General features: G+C 38.0%; 1 protein-coding gene across 1 annotated transcript in view; it reads left to right on the forward strand.

Annotated features, from left to right (window-relative positions):
* The window catches only part of TNS3 (tensin 3), a 198,760-nt gene that overhangs the window by 4,845 nt on the left and 169,169 nt on the right, over positions 1-24,746 (forward strand). Inside the window, exons 2-9 of the mRNA XM_085051666.1 lie at positions 8,090-8,139; positions 8,908-9,079; positions 12,930-12,980; positions 14,215-14,337; positions 15,837-15,901; positions 19,635-19,718; positions 22,913-23,025; positions 24,681-24,741. Of these exons, the coding sequence (XP_084907792.1) occupies positions 8,930-9,079; positions 12,930-12,980; positions 14,215-14,337; positions 15,837-15,901; positions 19,635-19,718; positions 22,913-23,025; positions 24,681-24,741 (647 nt within the window). The 5' untranslated portion in view covers positions 8,090-8,139; positions 8,908-8,929. The remainder of the gene's footprint in view (positions 1-8,089; positions 8,140-8,907; positions 9,080-12,929; positions 12,981-14,214; positions 14,338-15,836; positions 15,902-19,634; positions 19,719-22,912; positions 23,026-24,680; positions 24,742-24,746) is intronic.

Genomic DNA, 24,746 nt, shown 5'->3' on the forward strand with positions numbered 1-24,746 from the left:
AAGTGAGTTGGAAGATAATCTTCCCACCCTGGTTAGTTCTTTCTTGCTATGGGAGATTGGTAGATACAGCTCTATATGCAAGGGCCAAACAAACTTGATAAAGCTGAGATGGATCCCAAAGCCCTACAGTGAACTTGTTTGGGGGGGCCTGGCAGTTTTGGCTGAAATGTTGTAGGAAAGAATTGTGGGAGCAGCTTTGCCAGCAACTAAAAGTCAGGGTGGATTTTGGCAGAGAGAAAGCAAGCTGGGATTTATAAGTTCTGTGGACACTGCTGTTTGCAAGGGGCACATCTCTGGACTCCTGCTGTTATAGTACAGGGGGGAGCAGATCAGGATTTCTAATGGAACACAGTATACAAAACAAAGCTAAATTTGCTCTCAAACAAATAGCTGCTTGCAATAGAAATAAATCTCTTCTGTGGAGTCAACTAAAAAGATCTTAAATTAATTTTTAATATATACTATAGAAATTGATACACAGTTGGGGCTAGCACAGGTCTTTCCCATGAGAACATTCTTGCATGTTTTATAAACAAAGATAAAGTTTGGATGTTGTTGTTACAGTGTCTCGAGATTTGGACAGTTCAGGCCTGGCCAATCAGGCCTAGGAGGAGGTTTCTGACTGACCAATCTGGGTGACCTCTGAAAAGTCTATATATATGTTGGATTCAAATAATAAAGCGCCTTTTTCTATGCTACGCTGAGAATCCGGGTTTTCTTTCTCTGCTAGCGGCTCAACAGCGTCACACAGTAGCATACCGACATTTGTATTTACAAGGCATGAATATTTTCTGCACTAGGAATCATTCTAAAGCCAGAGGCCAAAAGATTATGCAAATTCTAGTTCTTATCCAAAATATCCAAGCATGTTTCACTGTGTCACTAGGAATTACTATGGTGAGCAGTCCAATAATCAGTGTAGTTCATTGCCCTTTTTCCGCAGTATGCTGGAGTATATAGAGCAGTTGCACTGTGCCTTAGAATAGGATGGAGAATTTCTTCTAATTCCTGTCCATGGCTTGGGGAATGAAAATACATCACAGATCTGGTTCAAATGCATTCAGGTCTCCTGATGATGAGTCTGTTTGTATTTTTATTTAAGCTGTTTGAATGGTGAACAATCACACAGAAAAAAAAGTTTCATAAGTTGATTAAAAGCTGTGTAATACCCATGTAATTTTATGCAGATTAGCTAATCAAAATTTCTGATGGTTTTAGCAATATTAAAAATAGGGACAAATAAAATATTTGTATCCAAAATAGATCTGTGTCATTCCTTCAAAATATGTCCTGATTCCTTTAAGTCACAGATTTGTCACTGATTTACATTTCAGATAGTTGTAGTTTCTACTCATTGATCCTTACACCTTTCATTCAAGAAGGAGCCGAGGAGAGAAACATACGAGCTACGTGAATGCATGTCAGATGCTGTAGCCCTGAGTTTTCAGTAGTGCTGTTCATCAAAAGAACGTATATATGGCAGCTGTTTAAAACAACCCAGTCCTTGAAACCAGGATTTCTTATATTCTGCTGAGATAACTTTTAAGCAGATACTGTATTATTATGTTATAGTTTAATGCCAGCAACAAGGTCTAAGGAAAGGCAACTGATTGATTTTTCATTTGGCTTTCTTACCCTGTCTTTGATTCTAGTCTCAAAAGGGGAAAGTCATAATCCCACCTAGTATTTCTAAGCCCATGTGTGGCCCACATGTCTAGTTTTACTTTGGTATTGGAAACTAGTAGTTCACATACTAGTTTTTAAATTTATTTTTCCAGACCTGTGTAGTAACTCAGGGTACTGCAAAAGTGCAAATTAATTTCTCTGGGGCAAAACTGAACTCCCTTCATCCTTTGTTATTTTCATAATTTTTCTGGTCTCTGAAGCTCTGCTACAGAGGACTTTAGCCAATGAAATATGTAAACCTACTGAAATATGCAAGCCTACTGGCTGTAACCCCAGTTCCCTTATTCTGTTCTTGGAAAGGTTGAGAATGATCATCTAGCTGAGATAATGACTTTTTTTTTAACTTGATTTTCTCAATTTCTTTCTTTGAGAGACAGCCTTTCATCATAGGACAGGGGATGCACATTTAGCAGAAAGCTTATTTCTTATTCTGTTTCTGAACTTGAGGAGAAGTTGTCTCAATGCCACCTCTGTGCCACTAGGTGTGACGTGGCCTGTACCATACCTTTGTCATGTTTTTGCTCTGAAGCTGTGTGAAGCAGTTCGAAGTAAGATTGTAAAGGTATGAGATGCTGTTTGCTGCCTGAGACAAGCACAGGCTTGCTACTTGAGGCAAGGCAGGTAATCCATAAAGAAGTTCACCCACCTTGGTGTCAGAAGAAGGTGAAAAAACAGGGCTGATATTGAAAGTCTGTTTTGTTCTATCTGTGCTTTAGTTTAATTGGACTGATTGGCCCTCTTTCTATGCTTGCCTTGGCAGCAGGCTGTACTGGAAAATTTAAGCCCAGTGACTGTTGTGAGCTGGTGAAAATGATGCACAATTAAATACGGCACTATTTCTTAGCTTCGGTGTCATGCCTCAGCCGTAGGGGACGCTGGGATGGGTTTGCCTGAAGATTTAATTTTTGAGAAAGTTGGAATGACAATGCGATGAGCCTAGTACTAGATGCAGGAGCCAGTGATGGTCAAAGAGGCAGTAAGGAGTATATCACAGTGCGGGAGTCCTGTCCGTGGGTGCCCCAACCACCCCGGAGTTCGGGGAAGGGAGAGACTGCGGGAGAGGGCGGGGCCCCGAGGGAGTGCAGGTGCTGTCAGCAGGTCTGCGAAGCAAAACAGGAGATGCAGTCCAGATTGTCGGTGCTCCAAGAAGGGTTTAATAGGGTAAGGGGTAAGGGGAGCTGGAGGGGTCTCGGGGCATCAACAAAATGGCCCCCAGCCCTCTTGTACAGTAACTTTTATAGGGGGAGGGGAAAGGGAAGGAGGAGATTTGGGGAGCAAATGGGGAAAGGGGGATTTCTGAGCGACAAATCATATATCCAAGGAAATAACAGTACTATAAAAAGAAAACCAACCAAATAACTGCTTAAACATGAACAAAGAAGAACGCTCTAGAATCATAACCATATAGGGAACCAGGGGAGGGGGAGAGGAGTGGCTGTCACCTTGTCAAGCCTGGGTGCCTTCCAACTGGCCTGGAGAGCAGGGGGTCCTGGGAGTGTACCAAGCCCAGGATCCATCCCCATCTCTCTCCCAGGGGCTTGGGGCACCCAGGTGAGCCATGAACACTGCAGCATCACAGGAGTGCGTTGTATGGCTTGAGTTTTTACTGGGAAAGGGCAATGACACAGTACCTTGGATGCAATGAATTTGCTTATTAAAGCAAGTCTGTGATTGCAGAGAAGACGGTTGTCTTTTGAGAAGCAATTGTTTCCCCCTGCTGGCTTTCATACAACTGCAGGCAAATTTGATTGAAAGGCTCCTTGCCCTTGTTTACATAGGGATAACTTCTGAGTTATTGTTCAGTATTGATCTGTTTGGAATTTAAAAATTCTCTAAAACAGAATAAATAGATGAATAGAAGGTGTTTTCTTTTTTGAAAACTGTTCCTTATATAAACGGTTATACTATCAGGTATACTGTTAATGGCTGCATTGCCATGCAGTCCCAGGGAAGCAGAGGAACAAGAATCATGGGGAGAAGTTCACAGAAGAATAATCTTAGGGTGGTCTGTCCTACTCACAACATATCAAGCACTGTTTTCACTGAATCTATCCTAGTTATGTCACCGAATCTGTGGGAAAAAAAAAACCCTCTAACACTGTATTTGAAGTGATAGAGAATCGGGCATTACTTTATTTGCTGGCCAGGATGTGCCTAGAAAAGTATTCCAAAGACACATGCCTTCAGAGAATATTCCCCTGAATTTTATACAGTCAAAACCCCATAGAGATACATTGTTTTAAGGTTCATTGGACCATAGTTGAGTAACCTCTGATATTCAGGTTCTCATTGGATCCGAATCTCTTAGCTTCTGATGCTAATGAGGTATTTAATTCTTCAGTTTTTCTTATCATTCCTTTTCCGGATCAGATACCTTCATCCCTGCTGGAGGTGGCATCTGGTGGATGTTTGTGATAGCTCCCATGCCCTGCAGATGTTTGATTGGTGGCCACAATGTCCTGCGGATGTTCTGTTAATGGTCTTTATCTTTCTGGTTTTCTTTGAGGTCACTCCCAGTCCGTGGTGTGTTAATCCCATCTCCATAGGGTGATACTATATCTCTTAAAAAAAAACCTAAAGAACACTCCTTTTCCCCCAGTAAAGTCAAGTTAAAACCTAACTAGAGAGATACAATAAAATTTCTAAAGTTATATTGTTTCCAACAGTTACAACTGTAAAATTTTAATGAGGTGTGGTTAAAGCACCGCATTTTGAGCCACTACTTTTCATTGCCCTTCATCTTCTCTACTGCTGTTGGTTGGCAGGAAATGAAAATCACATGTAGTTTTGTCAGATTTTCTGTGTAGTTGTCCATTCTGGGGTATGCCAGATGGGATTTGCTGTCTTGGAAGATTAGTCAAATATTTTGCCATTACCTCTCCAGTGTGTAGCAAGGCAGAAAACAGTGTTTGTTTTCACTTCGATGGAGATGATTTGCCTTTATGGATGGTCTGCCTTGTGCTGCTGAATCCTGTTTGGGGAAGCTTATATTCTGATAGTGACAGAGCATGCATACAGTGAATATATATCTTACTAATGTGTTTTGGTTCTTTTTGCTAGTGGTTTGCATTATGCTATTGTTCATATAGCTTATACACTGCGTGCAGTAGGATTTATGGTATTTATATGGCACAACAGTGGGAAATAGAGAACGATTTTATCACTTACTTTCTTACCAGAGGAAGCTGTTAAGTGTCTGATTATTCAGGTTACATGATAGTTTAGTCATCAAATTTTTAATAAATGGCAGAAGCACTTCTTAAGCAATGGATACATCTGTGTGACCAATGGAAATAAACAAGAGCTGCTTTCTACTGTTGGTGATTGATATGGGTACTGAGCCTGGTTCATGCAAAGTCTGATTTATTGTACAGAGCACGTCTTTTTATACAGTTAGAAACTGTAGCTTAGCTGTTAAAAGAACTTTGGTTTCCAGGGTTACCTGTTTTACTTTTCTTAAGGGCTACTGATCACCATCATCTTGCTTAACGTCTCCTGCATAAGGTAAACACAGTCTTGTCTTACTCTCTGTCTCAGCCTCCGTTGGGTGATTCAGCTTCTCTCTCTTAATGTTTCACGTTAACTGATAACAAAAGACTTCTGCAGCCCTCTGACCCTGCAGCTCCACCCTGAACTCCCACATTCTGCTTAAAAAACCGAAACAAAATATGCCAAAAGCTCTATGTCTTGAATTTCAGTTATAATTATTTACTTGTTTTGGCACCCATGGTGTTATTATCTAAAGCCTTTAAAATTCTAAGAAGGGATTGGGTAAAAAGAGGCTGAAAATACCATGAAGTTTTCTCATCTTCTGTTGTCTAAATAAAAAAAGAAACTAGTGAAACTGGGACCAAGCACTTACATGAGATGCACCTTATGCCATCAGTTGTGCTTTAAAATTTGTCAGAATAGTTCAATTTTAGAAATTCTGAAAGAAAATGTGCCACTTTCATGCTGGTATGTGTCCTAGATTCCCAGATTTGTATACAGCATCATTTTATGCAAAGTTCTAAGGTGTCTTCCATTCCAGCACACTTTTATTTGGATTGGGAATACTTGTCATGAGTAGCCAAAACAGATAGGGTTTATCAGTTTCCCAGCTCTTACCCTTAATAAGTAAGCTTTTATGAGCATGTTTCTGTATATTAAGTATGAATTCAGGACAGGGAGAGGAGTGAATGCTCTTTCACTTACGGATTTACTGATGTGTGATACTAAATTGAACATCTGATTTTCTGTATCAAAACATATACCTATCTAAGTGCTAAAATAAATATACAAAATATATTAATTAATTAGAGATATAAGATAAAATATGTAGAGACATAGGTAAATGTAAAGTGAATATTATTATTATTTATTTTTATTTAATGTTTGTATAGTAGTATCTGTGTTTTTGTAGAGCTTTTTTCTTTTTTAAACCTATCTTGGAAGGAAGGGATACTGCCCTCTCTAGATGTCTGTTTCTGTTACACACAGAGCTTGGGTGACAATCACGTTGGAGCTTAATTCTGAGACAGCTGCAATTAGGTGAGACAAATTCTATTATGGTTCATGAGGAGAATATTTTTACACTTTTTCAAGCATAGTTGCTATTACTGAACAAATGGAACTGCTAAAATAAACTATTACGCAGTAAATTCTCAGGAGTCTGATACAGGAATATATACTTCAATATTTTCATAAGAAAATCAGTTGAGAGAAACTTGGTTTTGCAGGTATGTACAAAAATTCAAGTTTCGTATTCTCAAAGCCTGCTGTGTTTTCTCTGATCTTAATGCAGTTACCAAGAAGAGCATTGAAAATGTCACAAAATAGTTTTTGGGTGGTAGTGAGTTGGAAGAGGTAGTAGAAAGTTAGACATAACCTGGACATAACCACGGTGTTTGCATTGAAAACATAAGGCAATGATCCTCTCCTATCCTCTTGTTATAGTCATCCAAGTCATAAATAAGGCAAAAGGGCAGAAACGCTGTGTCTACGTTTAGAGATAAGTTTTGGGAGAAAACACTCTGGAATGAGTGTTTCGTATAAGAAAAGGGTTTTAGCAATCCCTTCCTGCCAATATGAAAGAAATATTGGTTGGTGAAAGTGGGGGAAAAAAATGTTTATTTGACAAAGTGCCCACATGACACAAAAGAAATGAATAACTGTTTGTCCTAGGTTGCAATATAGATGTATTTAAGTATTCTATTACCACCAGCTGTGGGCCGTTAGCTGTTATCACCTGCTAATGACCCACTCCAGATGACAGGCAATGGGCCATCCGTTAGCTGTTATCACCTGCTAATGACCCACCTCGGATGACAGACAATGGGCCATCAGGGACCCACCGTGTGACTTATTGACTTATCCCATTGTGGGATGCTCTGCCCAGGAGGGAGGAGCCAGGTGTTCCCACCTGGATATAACCTAGCCTTGGAACTGCCTGAGTTAGCCCTGTCTACTTGGTTCCCAGAGGACAAGAGCTACCACTGGATCTTCAGCTGGAGAGTAGACCTTCACAGGATCACCACTTCAACTGGACTACTTCAGTTGGACTGCTACTACCACCCTAACAGGGTGTTAGGTTGTATCTGACTTTGTCAGTGCTTTTCCTTGTATTATTTCACTTATTTTTAATTTCAATTTTGACTTGTGATCTCCCACTGGTTTGTTTTCAAACCAATACACTGTTAGATATTGAACCTTCAGAACCTTACCTATGCACATACCCACAGCAGAACAAACGAACGCAAAAATTTCCAGGGAAAGGGAAAAAACTCCACTGCCCATGTGCTAGGGAGCGACAAAGTGGCCAACAGCTTTTGTCTCCTATGAGCGAAGAAGAGTCTACCCAGCAGGTTGGGGAGAGAAAAACAGATGGGAATCTGGTGAACTCTGATGTTGTTGGTCTCCTCTTCACTGCAGATGAAACTGGTGGTGGATTTTAAAGTTCCTTCTTTCGCTGGCTCAGCTTTTCCTGAGGTCTGGCCTAGATGGGGTGTCCCCGTGGCTTTACCGCTGGTTAGTGCCGGGCGGCCCCTGCTGATGATATGATCTCAGACAAGAGCTAAGCTGAAGAGTTCCAAAAGAAATCACAGAAGCCGCAGGATGATGCTCTTGCTGTCCAGGGAAAAACTTCTTGCCTCAGCCAACACCACCTGAGCTAGCTAAGAGCAACAATGTAACAGGTGTCTGCTGCGCAGGGAGCACGCCAGAAGTAAGGGCTTGAAGAAAGCCCACATGGAGTTCCGTGATTCCCGCCCTGCCGGTGAACTCCGTTTAAAGTGACAGGACCCATTTCTGCGCGTAAAGCAAACAATCAGGAATAGAGTGTCGTCGCAAAGTCACCCCAAGATACACTAATGTCACCAACAGCAAATAAGGTCCTGGGTTGATTGTTCTGCTTTCTTTGTTTCAGAATTCCAGCAGTGCTTTGAAGAACTCTGTCAGTTGTGACAAAGTATCACGGCAAGTATTTCTCTCATATTTTATATAGCTGTGTTACATTGTGCAGTGGTGGGTTTAGCCTATGTTATTTGTGGTTGTGATTTTCTTGACTTCAGTCTTCTGCAAGATATGACCTGCTATGCAAGTACCATTTTTACCATCCTTTTATGAGAAAACAAATGGTCATATTTACAGAGCTAATTTTCTGATATTTTATTAAGAAGGACAAAGTTGTGCCCATAACCTGGTAAAGAAAGAGAAGTTAAAGAATTTGTAGACTAACCAGTGAAATGAATTGTATTACATTCATGTCTCTTGTACTTTAAGGACTGGATTTGGATTCACTGCAGTTTTACTCTGAGCAGGTTTCAAGATCTGCAGTGTTTAACAGATCACTGGTCAATCTTCCAATTTGTAAAGCATTTGCAGAATTCTACAGAGATGTGTGCAGACATAAGTACCTATACATTTGCTATTTGATTCACAAATTTGTTGTGCTAGTATTTGCCAAATTGCTTGTAATTATTTTGATGCTTTTCCACATTATTGCTTGCAGAGATTTTTTTCGCTGTAGTTTTCATATGAAGAATTCTGGTGAAGAACTCCATTTTTGTTCTGAACTGAATACTTTGAGCTCTGTAGGCATTTAATGAGTTGTACTTGTCATGAAATTATTGGAAACCTCTGATACTTGGCTGTAGGAGTTCAAGTTGCAGTTTCTTCTCACTAATATCCCATGTTTCTTCTTGGCTACTTTGCTCTGAACTGCCACATCTAATTTCTTCACAGAAGTGCAGACTTTGATCACAATATGGAGGAAGGCTATGAACTTGACCTCACTTACATCACAGAGCGGATCATTGCTGTATCCTTCCCTGCTGGCTGTTCTGAGGAAACCTATCTCCACAATCTACAAGATGTAACACGAATGCTTAAATCCAAACATGGGGATAATTACTTGGTATGTGTAAGATCAGCTGTTTGTGATATATCTTCGTTTGTCAAGAGAGAAGGCTGCTTTAGGTCCACACATACCATTATAAATTAAAAGTCACTCTGTGGTCCACCTTTAGAGCCTTGTAAGCAATTGCAAGATTTTCAGTAGTGTTTTAAGATGCTAGATATTGAAAGCACTGTTTTTGCTGGGCCACTGTAGTCTCTGTAGTGAGAACACATAGTGACGTGTTGAGGCAACATGTAAAAGTAGGGTTGCTGTTGATGTGTTCTGTCCAACTCTTTCTCATTAACTTGTTTTAGGTGCATTTTCCCTGCAGTTTAGTTTTTTATAGGAAATTAAGCAAATATATAATGAGCTCCATGTGCAGATTTTTTTTTTTTTTAAATATGACAACAAGCTGTTAATCTCCTGTGCTGTTTCCTGTCCTGTGCTAGTGCCATGGTATGTATTGTCTCAGCTTTTTCTATTAAGGTGAATTTAAAACAAGGCCAGTATTTTATTTACTTTTTTCTTGTGCTGTCTTTTTTAGTAGTATGTTTAAATGATTAGAATTAAATCCATGAGTTCAGGAACATGGAACTTTACTCACAGTAGAAATCAGTTACTGAAGAAATTCCACATAGTGATTTAAACACATAATCTTCTGCTCACAAACTGAGATGTCATAGGTGCATTATGAGCCAGATTGAACTTGTGATGTGGACTGGTGTCCTCAGCATGCTGACTTGGTGCCCTTGGTTTCCCTTCCATCAGGCGCTGGTTGCTTATAAGGCACAAAATAGCAGTAGTTTGAAGGTCACCTGTGTGTAAAGTTTTATAGGGTCAAATTCACCTGTTTTCTGGCCTTTTCCATGTGACAGCAGTGTAAGCTTGTGGTCTGTCCAGTTAAATCTCACTCAATATTTTTTTGTATTACAAAAATCTGATCTATTGTAAGGCTTGTTTAGTATCTGAGAAAGATTGTAGTGTCTGTCTCTGAGAAGGATTGTAGTCAGTTTCTCTTGCAAATTTGAGATTTTTTTAATTTTTTTTTTATTGTTGTTTGATATATTAATTTTTTTTCGAATGAGCACCTTGGAAATCAGCTAGCTTTATCAAAAGAAAACTTGATACCATCTACTCCAAATGTGTTTCTGCAAATTTGCAAGATAACCTGAGAAAGCACAGCCAGGTTGTAGATGCAGAGAGCTTGTTTTAAAACAATCTTTTGTTTCTCATGTTTTGAATACCTCTTCAGCCTGCTCAAGAGGCACATGTATATCAGCAAAGAAAAAAAACCCGAAAAGCTCCACAAAATGGTGTGCAAATCAGAAGTACTGCTGAAATTGATGGGAACAGTTCTACTCTTTTATTGGGTCAGGGTCTCAGCTAACAGAACATGTACTACAAATCAGCATTTTTCATTTTTTATCTGGTCGTTTTCCTTTCATTACAGTTTATAGTGAGAACAGAGAAGGGAATGATACACCCAAGGAATTGGGTGAGCGCATTGATTCCTGTTTGAGTCTGTTATGAAGAGTATGAAAAAAACCCCTAAGAATCTAATTTTCTCTAACAGTAGTGGATTATACTTTGACAGCCTGAGACCAGAGTCCTTTAGGGAGAGATGCAAGCCTGTCCATAGCTTACAGTAAATTTTTCTCTGCTTTCATGTTCTAAAAAAACCCATATTCTCTGTAGGCTTTGGGTTCTAGAAGAAACATGACTTTTCCAACAGAAAAAAATTTAGAAACTGGGGCTAATTCTCCTCTTTCTTGTACCAAAATATAAGTAAGTAGACCTAGGATATGCCAAAAAGGGACCAAAAAGGATGTAGTTAATCATCCACTGTGTCTTGGTTTAATCCCAGCCAGTTTCTTGCTGGCCCCACACAGCTTCTTTCTTCCACACAGCCCCACTTGCTTCCTCACTAGTAGAATGGGGGAAAGAATCGGAAGAGAAAAGTGAGAAAATACGTAAGATGAGCTTAATAGGTTAAACAAAAGCTGTGCACCCAAGCAAAGCAAATCAAGGAATTACTCATTGCTTTCCAAGTGCAGGCAGATATTCAACCATCCCTGGGGCAGCTGGGCTCCATAATGCATAATGGTGACTTGGAAGACAAACGCCATCACTCTGAATTTCTCCACTCTCTCCTTCCTTAGGCTTATATGCCGAGCATGTCATAGGGTGTAGAAAATCCCTTTGGTCAGTTTGGGTCACCTGTCTTGTCTATGTCCTTTCCCAGCTCCCTGTGCATCCCCAGCCCTCTCACTGTTGGGGTGGTGTGAGAGGCAGAAAAGGTCTTGACACTGCACAACGATAATGAAAGCATCCCTGTGTTATCAACACCATTTTCAACACAAATCCAAAACACAACCCCATATGAGCTACTGTGAAGAAAATTAACTCTACCCCAGCCAAAACCAACACACAGTGCCATCTATTTATACCATATGCTTCTCTTCAAAGACTTCTGTGATGTCTTGTTTTGTTGTATGTGAAATGTTGGTTCCTGTACTGGAGACCAGTATCTGGTCTCTATTCTGTGCTGATGGGAGATGGGACTCCTGGAATATCTCAGTGTGATCACTGTAGCTTGACAGGGACTTGGATACAGCAGCATCTTTGAGTTTGGTGTCTGATCCAGCAGTGACAAATATCCATCATAAATAAGACTGTGTCGTGACACACAGAAATTTTAAATTGTTCTTAAATATAAATACAGTAAGAAAGATGAATAAAAAAGTTTTTGTCAAATAGCCTTTTTTTTTTTCCTGTGGAAAATTTTAGGTAGTTGATTTCTTAATACAGCTTTAGCACTAATTTTAAGAATTCTGTTCTGAGATCTGTAATGAGAACTTCACCTGTTAATTTGTTTTCCAGTTATTAAGGCTAATAGAAAATTACAAAAAAAAAAAAAAAGGTGTAGTTGTTTTAACTTGTTCAGTTTTTGGCTTCTTTGCTTAGATAGTTGATGGTTAATGCAAAAGGATAATACTTTAGAAAAGTGTTATGCTTTAGAAAAGGGCTCATAAGTTGTCCTTGGGTAGTAGTAAACTGTATAATGGACTTGCCTTATATTTGCTCTTTCTCATGTTTACAATCTGCTCATTCTATTCTCTCAGCATAATTAATGAGTCCTTTTCAATGATTATGCCATCTGTACATAACTTGGGATGTGAAATAACCACACTGTGAAAGAGAATCTGCCTCAGTAGCATTGTTTCAGTTCCCGAGTATTGATATTTCAGGTTTTAGTTATTGATTGATACTAATTTAAGGTACTTCATAATGAAAGAGTCAGTTATGCTTGTATACACTGCTTTCTTTTGCTCATTTAGCAGTCTAATTGTAGGGTTACTTGCTATTTAATGGCTTATGGAAGAGTTGGAAGATCTCATAGGCTAACCTGTAGTTAAATAGGTATGTCATATGCTCCCTGCAGAGTTTTGATAGACCAATAATTTCTTATCAGGTACACAAATTCAAATATTTAACAGTGTACCACTCTTCCAGACTTCTCATTGTTAATTCTTGTGCTATGAGTTATTTTGCATGGTATCCAGGTCTCTCAGTATATCTCTGACTCAAAGGCATGTGAAATAAATAAGATGTAGTAGTATTTTAATTGTCCTTTTTCAAAATGTGCAATTAAGTTTAGCTTTAGTTTTATGGTAAAATAACTGAATATATAAAATACATTTGCTCGTGCTACCTGATGTCAAATGTTAATTTAGTTTAGTAGAACAGTGGGCAAACCTGAAGCCATATCGTTGTAGTTTCTTGTAATTTTTATATTTCAAATACAGCTATTTACTACATAAATTACAGAGTCTTGATGGCTAATACTTTTTTCTTTCTTTCTGAACAGGTGTTAAACCTCTCTGAAAAGAGATATGACCTTGCAAGGCTTAACCCAAAGGTATTGATTGTCTTCCATAACATAGCTTTCTAGTGTTAAATACAACTTAAATGGCCTGATGAGCCCTGAAGCTATGGAAGTGTTGATATACAGAGTAAGAGAAGAAGTTTTGGAAGATAATAACAAAAACCTCACGTGCATCCCTTTTTTATTTTTTTTTCAAGTTCTGTTTTATGTCTGTTAGGTCTGTGTTTTACACAGCTGTTCCCGTTGTTTTCTTAGACTTTAAATACAGGATCTGAAGCCTGTTGGACTTCTGAAAAACTTCTATTAGGTGATATAAATTTTACTTCAAGTATACTTCCTTTGTGGAGTCACAGGATACTGGGTTGTATACTGTAATGTACAGTCAGATTGCTAAAGCTAGTGAAGTCAGTTCAGATAAGGACTTTTCTTTTGTACTATCTTTGAATAGTTGCTTCTCTGCGCAACAGAGACATAAGAAATGTTGGAATGATGTGTGTCTCTTGTTCCTTCTCACCACTTGATGTGTTTGTTGCAAAAAATGGTGCACAAGTACTCTTGAGTATCTGTTACAAGACTAGAGTAGCACAGATGTATATTTATAGCAGTAGATATGCTATGGAGGAAAGTACTAATATCCCTCTTAATTGAAACCTTTTGAATGCTTTATTGATCATGAAGGATGGTTCATAGTTATGGGGTTTTTTAATATGTTGTATGCATAATGTATATGTATTGCGTATGTTTTTTAAGTAAATATGCGTATAATAATAATAGGCTTAGTAAACTGTAGTGAAAATATAGTGAATAGAAAATCTGAACAAAATTTTGACATGCCATTATCTGTTGCACATGAAGGAAATAAATCTAAAATAAAATTAAACCCATCAAAAATCATTCTTTGTTCTAATTCTGACTGTATTTGCTGTTACAAAATATCAGAAATTCTAATTAAAAAATCTTTAAGAAATTAAGAGCTTCAGAAATATTGTCACTTTTAAGTGCTTGGTGAGATTGGGACAGGGGGAGGAGGAAGATGAGGAAGTTTCTTGTTTATTTATTTTTATAGAAGTACTAGTACCTTAAAAAACAAAAAAATCCCCTCTTCCCCTTAAGAGACCTGTAAGCATCATGACAACTGAATGGTGTGATTATCTGGGATTGGAAAAGTTGTGGAGACTTTCAACCATGACAATTATTTGAATCCAAATTTTAATATGTGATACTAGGGTCAAGGTGTCTCTTGCAAATGTTACTCGTTTAATTTCAGACTATGGATGTGGGGTGGCCTGATCTCCATGCTCCACTTCTTGATAAGGTGTGCACCATCTGCAAGGCTATGGAGTCCTGGCTGGACAACAGTCCTCAGCATGTGGTGGTGATCCATTGCAGAGTAAGTGCAATGGATGAGTTTGTATTAATTTTCAAAAACCTTGTCTTTTATTCTTCTCATTTTAAAAAATAAAAAGCGTGATCTGTTTTCAATGATGGCAACTGTGTATCAGATGTTCAGTTGATATAAGTAAACTTAGATTAAACCTTGCATGCTCGTTGAACATTTCTTTTTATGCTGACTAAGGTCCTAGCCCTTGTTGCAGGTATAACATGTATTGATGTTACTTCACATCCTTCAAAGATCACAATTACTTCTGCCAATGTGTCTAGAAGCTCGAGGTTTTTCCAGCTTGGTAGGAAGCTCTTAATGTTCATTCATGAGTTTTGTTGTGGGATAAGGATAGGCAGTGTATCACAGATCATCTCTTTACACTGTGTGTGGTTGTAGGAAATGAGGACATTAAGGACCTCCTGGATACTTTTGAAAGGTTTTAACTGACAGCATCATTGCAGTGCCTTAGAGCAAAGTGTGTTGTGTTGCTTTCTCCTGCTTGCTCACAGTAATCAGAAATAAAGAAAAGCGTTGGTTAAATTTGGATAAAATGAATTCAGAACTCAGTTGGTAGCTGTTGTTGTGACACTTGAGGCAAACCTATCTCTGTATCACTGGCAGGTGTTACTCTAAACAAAATGATCGTGATAATAGGACTAAAACTCTTCAAGTCAGGTTGTAAGTCCCCAGTCCTGAATTTCTTCCAGGCAGAATGGCATTATTGTGTGAAACACTTGAACTCTTACTAGTTGCAGGACTGCAGCCAGGAGAATGGCCCATACTTGGGACAAAAGAAAAGGGAACAAAGTATTTCTAGGTATACGGTTATATACAAATTGATAATGCATGTTGTTGGTTGTTACCTTTTCATAATATTGGTTTCCAGCCACAAAGATAGATACAGCCAATTACTTGTATCAGCTGAGAGACTGAAAATACTTTGAAATCTGTGAGAATTACTGCTTGGTAGATTTTACTGAATTTGTCATGCAAATTATTTAAAAATATTTTAGAACATTTTAAAAATTACCCATAGAAAATCAGTTACTATAAATCTCAGGTTTTGGGGAGGTAAAAATGTGAAAACCTGTCAGAAACTCCTATTCTTTCCAAAGTAGGTGTTTTATAGCATTTCCTGCTGGGAATTGCAACATTGTCTAGACTTGTTGGGAATGATCTCTGGAAAAAATAATTCATAATAAGAATAGGTCATACAATTTTTCTTTTCTTTTTTCCCCCAGTTAATTCCTCTTAACTGGTAAGACTTAGCTGGCATGCACATAGAAATCGTACTTAGTGGTTTTTCATGTCATTTGTCAGTGAGCTTATATTGACAGATAAGCTGCTCCCCATTATTTCCACCTTTCCATCAACAAAGGGTATGCATGAGCAAAAGAACTCTGAAACTCTTGTCTTAAAATTGTGTTTAGTATGGGTCTTAAATATAATAATGCCCAATAATGTAATACATTAAAGAAGTTGTCATTCCCGTTTTCCTAATACAGGGAGGAAAAGGAAGGATAGGTGTGGTCATATCATCGTATATGCACTTCACCAATGTTTCTGCGAGGTAAGTGTGAATAATGCATATTGTGTGGGTTTTTTACAATAAACATTAGGAAGAATGCCTTTTAGTTGACTACGGTCTGTCAGCTTACTGTTTGTCAGTAAAGGTTTGTCAGGTTTTCTTCTCAGAGAGGTTTGGAGCATGTCTTTCTTAACAGAACCTGTTTTCATGAGTTTTCATGTAATGCTGTTTCCAGCAGGAGACTGGACTAGGTGACAGCCTAAGGTCCCTTTGAAACTGAGATTTTATTGGTTTGCAGAAAACTTTTCTAAAGGATGTTTTGAGATGAATGGTGGAATGTGCAAGAAACCATTTTTATGTAATGACAGCATCTTTATTCTATTAAACCTATCTACTTGCCACATCCATCAAGTGGCCTCTTGAATCAGTGAGAAATTATTCCTAAAGTACTTAAGGAAAACAGTTATTAGAATTTGGAAACAGTGTTTGAATAGGGAATTCCTAGACATTGATCCAAATGCAGAATGAAGTGTAAGAAATAATCTAGACTTTATTTTGCAGTCAATTCAAACAATAGGTGTCTGATTATTTGGTTTTGTTTCTTTTGGAGTGCTCAAATTATGAAGTGACAATTGACAATTTATATCAAAAAAGATACTATTTAATAAATGGTCTCAAAAAGGATGAAATGTGTTTTGGAGATTTTTGTTGGGTTTTTAATCACATTGTTTTGCCTTGGAGCTTATTTATTTGTATATATACATAAATGTGTTAAAATAAAAATGCACTCTAAATGCCATGGTTAAATCAAATTTGGTCCTAAATTCACATCAGCCTGTCAGTAATAGATTTAATGGACTACTGTAGGTGATGGAGTCTTGAATTGCTAGAGGTTAATGGCAAATTACTCATGGATGTCAGTCAAATTGCAATCTACAAAACAGAATAAAATCTGTGTTCATTAGGGTAAACTCAATTTATAAATAATTATAGACCAAGAAACTAGGTGCATTGCACACACTAATATATGCTGAAAAAATACTTGCTTCAGTTAGTAATTGTGACAGTGATAGCCACTGCCATTTCATGTTTTGTTGAGAAGTGTTGTGAATGACAAAAACTGTCAAGCGAGGGTAGTACAGTCATTGTGGTGTGATATCAGTGTTGCAATATTATGTCATTCTTAAAAGGTGCCTGGCTATTGTAGTAGCACTGTTGCAGTCACATTGAGGTGTTGTTTTGTTAAGCCCAGCATCTATGTTTTGTTAAGCCCAGCATCTAAGCATCTATGAATTGTATCACCTTTTACCCCAAACAAATTCAGGATTCCTCCAGTGAAGTTGCAGGAGAGGAGTGAGCTTGGAAGCCCTCTTTAACTTTCTAGATTTCTGGCAGCTGCTATCCAAAACTTTATGAGGTTTGGGGTTTCTCAGCTAGGATTTCTATATCCTTAGCATTATCAAGACTCTTGAAAATGGTACATGGCAACCTTGCAGAAGCAGAAATTACTTCAAGTGCTGCTGTTGAGAGTGAGCTGGTACTTAGAAGGCTTTGAAGACGTTTGCACTAAAGAAAGTTCATAATTGTCAGCATGCATAGGTGTTCTGGTTCTGGCCAGGACAGGGTTAATTTTTCCAGTATGCTTGAAGGGAGTATGGCCAGGACCCAGAGGTTATTCTATACCTCCTCATGTCCTTGCTGGGGTGGGGGGAAGGGGATCCTTCCAGGGAGAAAGGGTAGAGGGAGCCATCGAGCATTGTCTGTTGTTGGGGGTTTCCACAGTGAGCAACAATGTTCCTTTTCTTGTACCCTCTGCCATTAGTATTGTTGTTGTTACTGTTAATTGTCTTATCCCATTCCTGTGTCCAGTCCATTCCTGTGTCCAGTAATCTTAGTCAAAGATTAAACCTGTGATCTTTGCCCTTTGTGCCTTCAATTCTCCTCTCCATCCCCCTGCAGGGAAGAGGGAGAGGAGGAGGGAGCAAGCATCAGTGTGATTTGGAGAGGGGTCAGTAGGAACATTAAATTAGGGAATTCCATTCCTGAACCACGACAACATGCTGAAAAAATCTAGGCTTAGTGAAATCCAGTGAACTTAGGCTTACCACCTTTGCTGTGATGACAGGCTAAGGTTTAGGGTTGGGGTTGTTCAATCTAAAAGAAGAGTAGGCTCCAAGGAGACCTACTGGCAGTCTTTAAGTACTTAAGAAGTCCTACAAGCAAGGTGGAGTGAGACTTGTCAGGAAAATTAATCCACAAACACCAGAGGTTTATGTCCGAAAAGGAGACAGAGGAGTCCTGTAACTTCATTAATGAATAAAGGGAGAGGTCATGGGCATTGCCCATGGGATCTCTCTCAAATTGCAAGAGGCTGCAGCCTCTTGTATCCTAATTCTTGGCCGCAGTTCCCTCTCTCTTTCCCATTGGCTGAGGTACTTGAGAGGTACAGACTTCCTGGAACGCCTAATTAATATACATCCCCCCCTAATACAGACACCCCTAATATACATTCCCCTTTTCTTCTTCTTTTTCTGTCTCTGTTCCTGTAGTTTATTAACACAGTTTTGGGTAAATCTAATTAGGGAAATTCCTATGGAAATCCTACCCATTGTTTCTTCTATCTCTCTGTATCAAAGTCATCTTACCAGCAGACTCAGGTCTTATCTTTACCAGCCATTTGTTTGTAACGACATTCCCTTATTCCTTTCACAATCTAACACCCATGAAGAAAAGGCTTGACTTTATAAGGCTTGACAGATGCCCTGTCAAGACAACTGGCATCTTCTGATTAGTTTTTGGAAAAGTCATAAATGTCATTTTTATTCTCATATGCATATGTGTACTTTGCACAGGGTTTTTTTTGGTTTTTTTTTTTTCTCTGAACTCATTGAGGTTGAACTAGTTGTGGAATTTAAAAGCTAAGATTCTGGTGTGTACTTATATTTCGAAACTTCCAGAGTTTTTATGTTCTGATGTAAATTAACATTGTGAACTACATCTGTTAAGAGACATGTTTTTATCTGGAACAGATGTAAAAGGATCAGCACAGCACGTTTCTTGGAATATGTGATTAACAGCATTCCTACTGATTTTTGGCGTTTCTTTTTCTTTTTTTCTGTACCCTCTTGCCTTCCTTCACCCAAAGAAGACCCACACCAGGCCATTCTGGATAGAGAATAGAAGAAAATGTATTTTTTGGAATATGTTGCTTCTTGGTTGCGTGTTTGAAGAGTTTGTGATTGTCTGATGTAAAATAGTTATTTTTCAAAGATGGTCTCTTCCTTGATGGCTCAGGGTACAGGAAACAAAGGGTGAATGAATTGTTGACTGCTTAAATGAACCTCTAGCGTGGTACTACAGTTATTTTTGAAAAAGACAATAAATTTGTATTTTATAAGAGAGCTCTTCAGTGGTACTCTCAAGAAATTATGGCAAGTATCCTTTGGGAGCCTGAGCTGCTTGGTTTTGCCAAAGTTTTTTGCATTCTGGTTTTAAAATATTCATGTTGAAAGTATGCAATCCAGTTAATTGAATAAGGAGGCTTTGCTCAGGAAGGTAATATCTTAAGGTCTTGAATGAGAAGGTGTCGGTGGAATAAACATTGTTGTCCACAATGTCCAAACCACTAGACTTGCTAGTTTAGGTGCCTCTTTCTTTTATTTTTCTTTATTTCCGTCATTTTTTTCTTCCAGATATTTTTGCATATTTTAGGTAATAACCTGCTGAATTTTCAAAGTAACACTGAAGCAGAATAACTTGTGTCTCTTTTTGACAGTGCTGATCAGGCTCTAGACAGATTTGCTATGAAGAAATTCTTTGATGATAAAGTTTCAGCTGTAATGCAGCCATCCCAAAAAAGGTATTCAATTTGTTTCTAATTCATATCAATAAGAAATGTCATCATTTTCTTCTGCTCCCATCCCTTACTCCTGCCCTGTCTATATGAAGGCTATTTCCACAAGATCCTCCAATGCTTCCTGAATTCTTAGCACTTTGTCTTATATCAATATTCCTTGATTGATGAGTTCTCTCCTTCAGTTCCTGCATGTGGCCCCAGATAGACCTTTTGTATGACACTGTTATCTAGATGGGTTCTCACTGCATTGTTTGTTAACAAAGAGATGTCACAATCTGTGTCTTGATTCTTCCAAAAAAACAATAAACTCATTTTTCTGTGGTATAAATTATGAGTACGGAATGTGTGCTGATTAGTGTGCAATAAAGATCTTTTTACTACTTGTTTAGAGAAGGTGCAGATTTATGCACTTTCCCCATTTCCATGCTAGTAAATGTTTGTCAAAGCATGCAGTGTTCATTATGTTTGTCTGGATGTGTTACCTTTTCAGTCTGTCTGTCTGACAAAGGTTGAGTTAGGATTCAAAGTAATAAGCACTTTGGAAAGTAAATAGTTCTGGGGTTCACTATTTACCTTGTTTTGGTGAGAGGTAACGAAGGATTCAGTACCAAAAGAGAATGATATCCATCAGATGAATAATTGTGATATAGGTGAATCTCTTTTAGAACTATAAAATATCAACTGGGTTTGATTTGGTTATTACTGTTCATTTTTTGTCTTAATCCATGTGTGTGCAGTGAGTTGTTTAGAAGTTGCCTAAAGACTTTGCTAGTAATTAAAGCAGAAAAATCAGTAGTAACAACTAGTGTAAGGCATTTGGTTCTGTTAATCTCTAAATAAAAACTTTTCAGTTACTTTTTTTGCCCATTAGGTGACATGCACAGCTCTTTTAAACTTTAAAAATACTAACACAACACTCCATTAGACTTGAAATAAACTTTTCATGAGTAGAAGTTTACTGGCCTTTTTTTGTTTCTGTTTTATGCTTGCAAATATGTGTATTGCATTTTAATTATAAGGATTTGAGAATGCTGCCTACCAGACAGAGAAGTGTGAACCATAGCAGCAAAAGGAAAGAGATACTGTTAATCTTCCCATCAAGAAGCCCTAGACAGCAGGCATATTTCAGTGAGAGACAGGAACCCCCCCCAATATCCTGTGAATTGTGCATCAGGGCTGCTTTTCAACCATGTTGATAGGAAACTTAAGTAGCAACTAACGTAGGTGATCTGTATGTGAGCCCTAAAGCTAGAGGTTAAATAGGTTCAAATGGTTGCATCTATCTTTCCTACCCCCCCCTTCAAGGACACTTACTTTATTCTTCTGGGAGTAACTGGGGGGGGAGGGTCCCAGAGATACTCAGTTTGCTTCTTGGCTGATGGAACTAACATATTTGCTCACTGGTACTGAACTTGAGCTGCCCTTACCATTTTCCCGACATACACACATACTTTGGAGTGTCATTTCTCATGAGAACAGAGGTAGTTCTCCAAACTGTTTGTCAGAACAGTTCTTCTGAATCTCACCTCTCTTACCTTTCTTTCTCTGGCCTGGCAGTGGCCACTGATCTTATTGCAGAGAAAACCAACTCAATATTTGTGGATAACCTTTATACTTCTTTGTTCCCATTCTGATCAGTCAGTGGTCTTTTAATATGCTTTTTCTCTGAAACCATTGCGGGGTAATTAATTAGTGCTATCCTAATTAAAACCCATTTGAGGTATAAATGGGTATAATTTAAGTGCATATCAAAATTGTAGAATATGAAAATACACTAGTTTTTCACATTTTGAAACTTTTTCTCCACTAAATCTTGTCCAGATGAAAATAAATTGTGGCCATTAAGTTACTTAGCTTTTCTCTACTGCTAGTTGGGTATTGTAACAATCGCAAGAAAAGTAAATGTAGATCAGATCTATTTTGAATCCATTCTCAGACAAGCAGTTGAAGATTTGTCCAAATGAGAAATGCAGGTAGAGACCCTTCATGTGAAAAAAATTTCTCATAAGCCTTTAGGATAAATCTTTGAACATGCTTCTCAAAAATAAGCCAACTGTCTATAAGCCTCTTGAGTGCACTGCCTTGAGAAAGGTTTTCAAAAATTCAGTCAATTTTTTTTTTATCATTAAAAGCAGGTAGAGAGAAAATGTTCATACTGATAATATTAAACTCATTTATTAAACTCATCAGAGGTCACTGACAAAACATTTCAACACACTGTTTTTTTGTCATGTAAATGACAAATTTTTTTTGTCAGTTTGTAAATTTTGCTTTTGATGTACTGAATCCTTTCAGGAAGACTGAAGGAGGAAACAAACAAAAAAAAGTTACGGTTTCTTAACATTTCAAAATAAATTGAGCTTTGCAAGTTCTCTGTAAAATGAAACCTATTTTAAACCACCACAACCCCCATTCTGGGGCAGTAAAGCTGTTGTTACTCAGCATGTTATCCTTAGCTGTGGTGTTACCAGGAATTCAGTTAATGAAATCTGTGCATAAAGGGGAAAAAGAGGGGATTTTCTTCTATACATTCCTGAGAATAAAGTTAAATGAAGGTCTTCTCATAGGCATGGAAGAAAAAAGACTCAAAGCCAGTGTAAAAATTAAAGGACACTGCAGTGATATTAACTTGCATGTATTTGCTCATGAGCTTGTGACCAAACCAGGTGTTAAATTGCAGAAGTAGGGTAATTTTCACATTGCTATGGTAGTTTTCCTCTTTTCTGCTGAATGAGATCACTTCTCATTATGAAGATGTTATTTGACTGCATATACCTTAACATTAAGATTTCTGACAAGGGCACTTCTTGCTCTTGTTTTAATGAAAATAACTTCACTGTGAATTGGGTGGGACACCTATCATGCTGCTGTGAAAGACATCTAAGACTACAGTTGCAGCTAGGAATCTGTACCAAAACAACTGACTTTACTGTCTCTTCTACTTAATTTTGTACTTAAAGTAGTAATATAAATAACTGAAATAAAGATATCAACAATAGCAATGTAACAGGCATGGATTTAATACAGTGGTAAATTATAGTATCTTTTCATGTTGTTTTGTGATGATTATTATTTTGGGGTTATGTGCATTGTTAGAGTGCTATTCACTACCCATAATCTGGAAATATTAGTGTGTAAATAATGTATTTCCCTGGTACTAGTGGTTTTATATAATTCAGATAAATTTTTGGTTTTAGGTATGTGCAGTTCCTAAGTGGCCTTCTATCTGGATCTGTGAAAATGAATGCAACCCCTCTTTTCCTGCACTATGTTATCCTTCATGGCATCCCAAAGTTAGATGCTGGGGGAGGTAAATTACCTAATTTTTCCTATTCAGGTGTAGGATCAAAGTCTTGTTTCATTTTGGAGCTTTCTAGAAAGCCTGCATGAATCTCAAAGTAGAATTACTGTCTTCTTGATAACAATTTAAATATTCCCAACAAAGTAACCAGAAGAGAAACATTCTAAGAGTAAAAAATGCAGCAGGTGAAATAAATTTCTTGTTCTCTTTTGAATGAATAGTTGGTGCTATTTGTATCTGCCTCATTTCTGAACAGTTGTGGTCCCTGTTACTGCACAAGATCTGAGAACCTGGTCAGGTTTCACAGTCATTTCCTCTTTGTTTTGGGAAATAATTGTAAATATAATCTCTTTCCTGTTTTGAGATTGGGTTTTGTGTGGAAAAGCTGTTTGGATAGGTTGTGCTTACAGAATTACACAGAATAATTTTGTTTGGAAAAGGGACCTCCAAGATCCTCAAGTCCAATCATTGACCCAATCATCACCTTGTCAATTAGATCATGGCACTAAGTGCCATGTCCAGTCGTTTCTTGAACACCTACAGGGATGGTGACTCCACCACCTCCCTGGATATTCCATTCAAAGTTTAACAACCCTTTCAGTGAAAAAATGTTCCTGATGTCCAAACAGAACCTTCCCTGTGCAGCTTGAGGCTATGTCCTCTTATTGTATCATTAGTTGCCTGGGAGAAACGAGGCCCATCCCCACCTTGCTACAACCTCCTTTCAGGCAGTTGTGGAGAGCGATAAGGTCCCCCTTTTAGCCTCCTTTTCTCCAGGTTAAACAACGTAGCTCCCTCAGCTGCTCCTCATAGAACGTGTGGAGACTCTTCTCCAGCTCTGTTGACAGCTGTGTGTCCAGCTTTTTTGGACACACTACAGCACCTCAGTGTCTTTCTTGAAGTGAGTGGCCCAGAACTGAACACAGTACTTGAGGCCCGGCCTCACCAGTGCTACTGAGGTGGCTTGCTATACTAAGTGACTTTAAAACTAAAATGATAAAACAAGATACTGTGCTAGAGCACAGTAAAGGAATCCAGCTTTAATGGTTGGACTTGATGAACTTAGAAATCTTAATAATTTACAATTAAATAACAGTTCTATGTTTCTGTATTTTTATTACCTGAAGGTTAAATAGCATTACTCTTTTGCAATCAGCATGAATTTGCAATGATGATATTTTCATTGTCGTTTAGTCTGATTTTATTTTTAAAATAACTGTTTGAATAAAGTCAGGGTATTGCTTGTTCTAGTAAAAAATTAAAGAGTCTTTCTAATTTTGAAACAAAACTGAAGATTAAATAATATGTTTATTTTGAAGAAGTTTTTATTTTATATTGGGGGTTTGCTTTTGTTTTGGCCATTATCTTCCTTCCCTTAATAATTTTGTTTTCTTGCAGAATTTGTTTCCTTCCTTACTAGAATCCTTTAAAAATTTTCTCTCTCAAATTCAGAACTAGTCTGGAGACCAGGAAAAAGTGTATTTTTCATAAAATAAAATAAAATACCTTTTTAGCCAGTTTTGCTTTGAAGGGTATTTCAATAGTCAGCATTGGCATTTGTGTGCTGCTTTTCTCAGTCTGGATGTGAGGGAAGCTTCCTAGTTGTAATTGTTTTCCTATAACTGAATATTATAAAACAGCCTTTTCTGTTGACTTCTTTTCAGCTTGTCGGCCTTTTCTGAAGTTATACCAGGCTATGCAACCAGTTTATACATCTGGAATATAGTAAG

Source organism: Lichenostomus cassidix, chromosome 2 (assembly GCF_008360975.1).
Source record: "Lichenostomus cassidix isolate B80296 chromosome 2, HeHo_3.0, whole genome shotgun sequence".
Lineage (NCBI taxonomy): Eukaryota > Metazoa > Chordata > Aves > Passeriformes > Meliphagidae > Lichenostomus > Lichenostomus cassidix.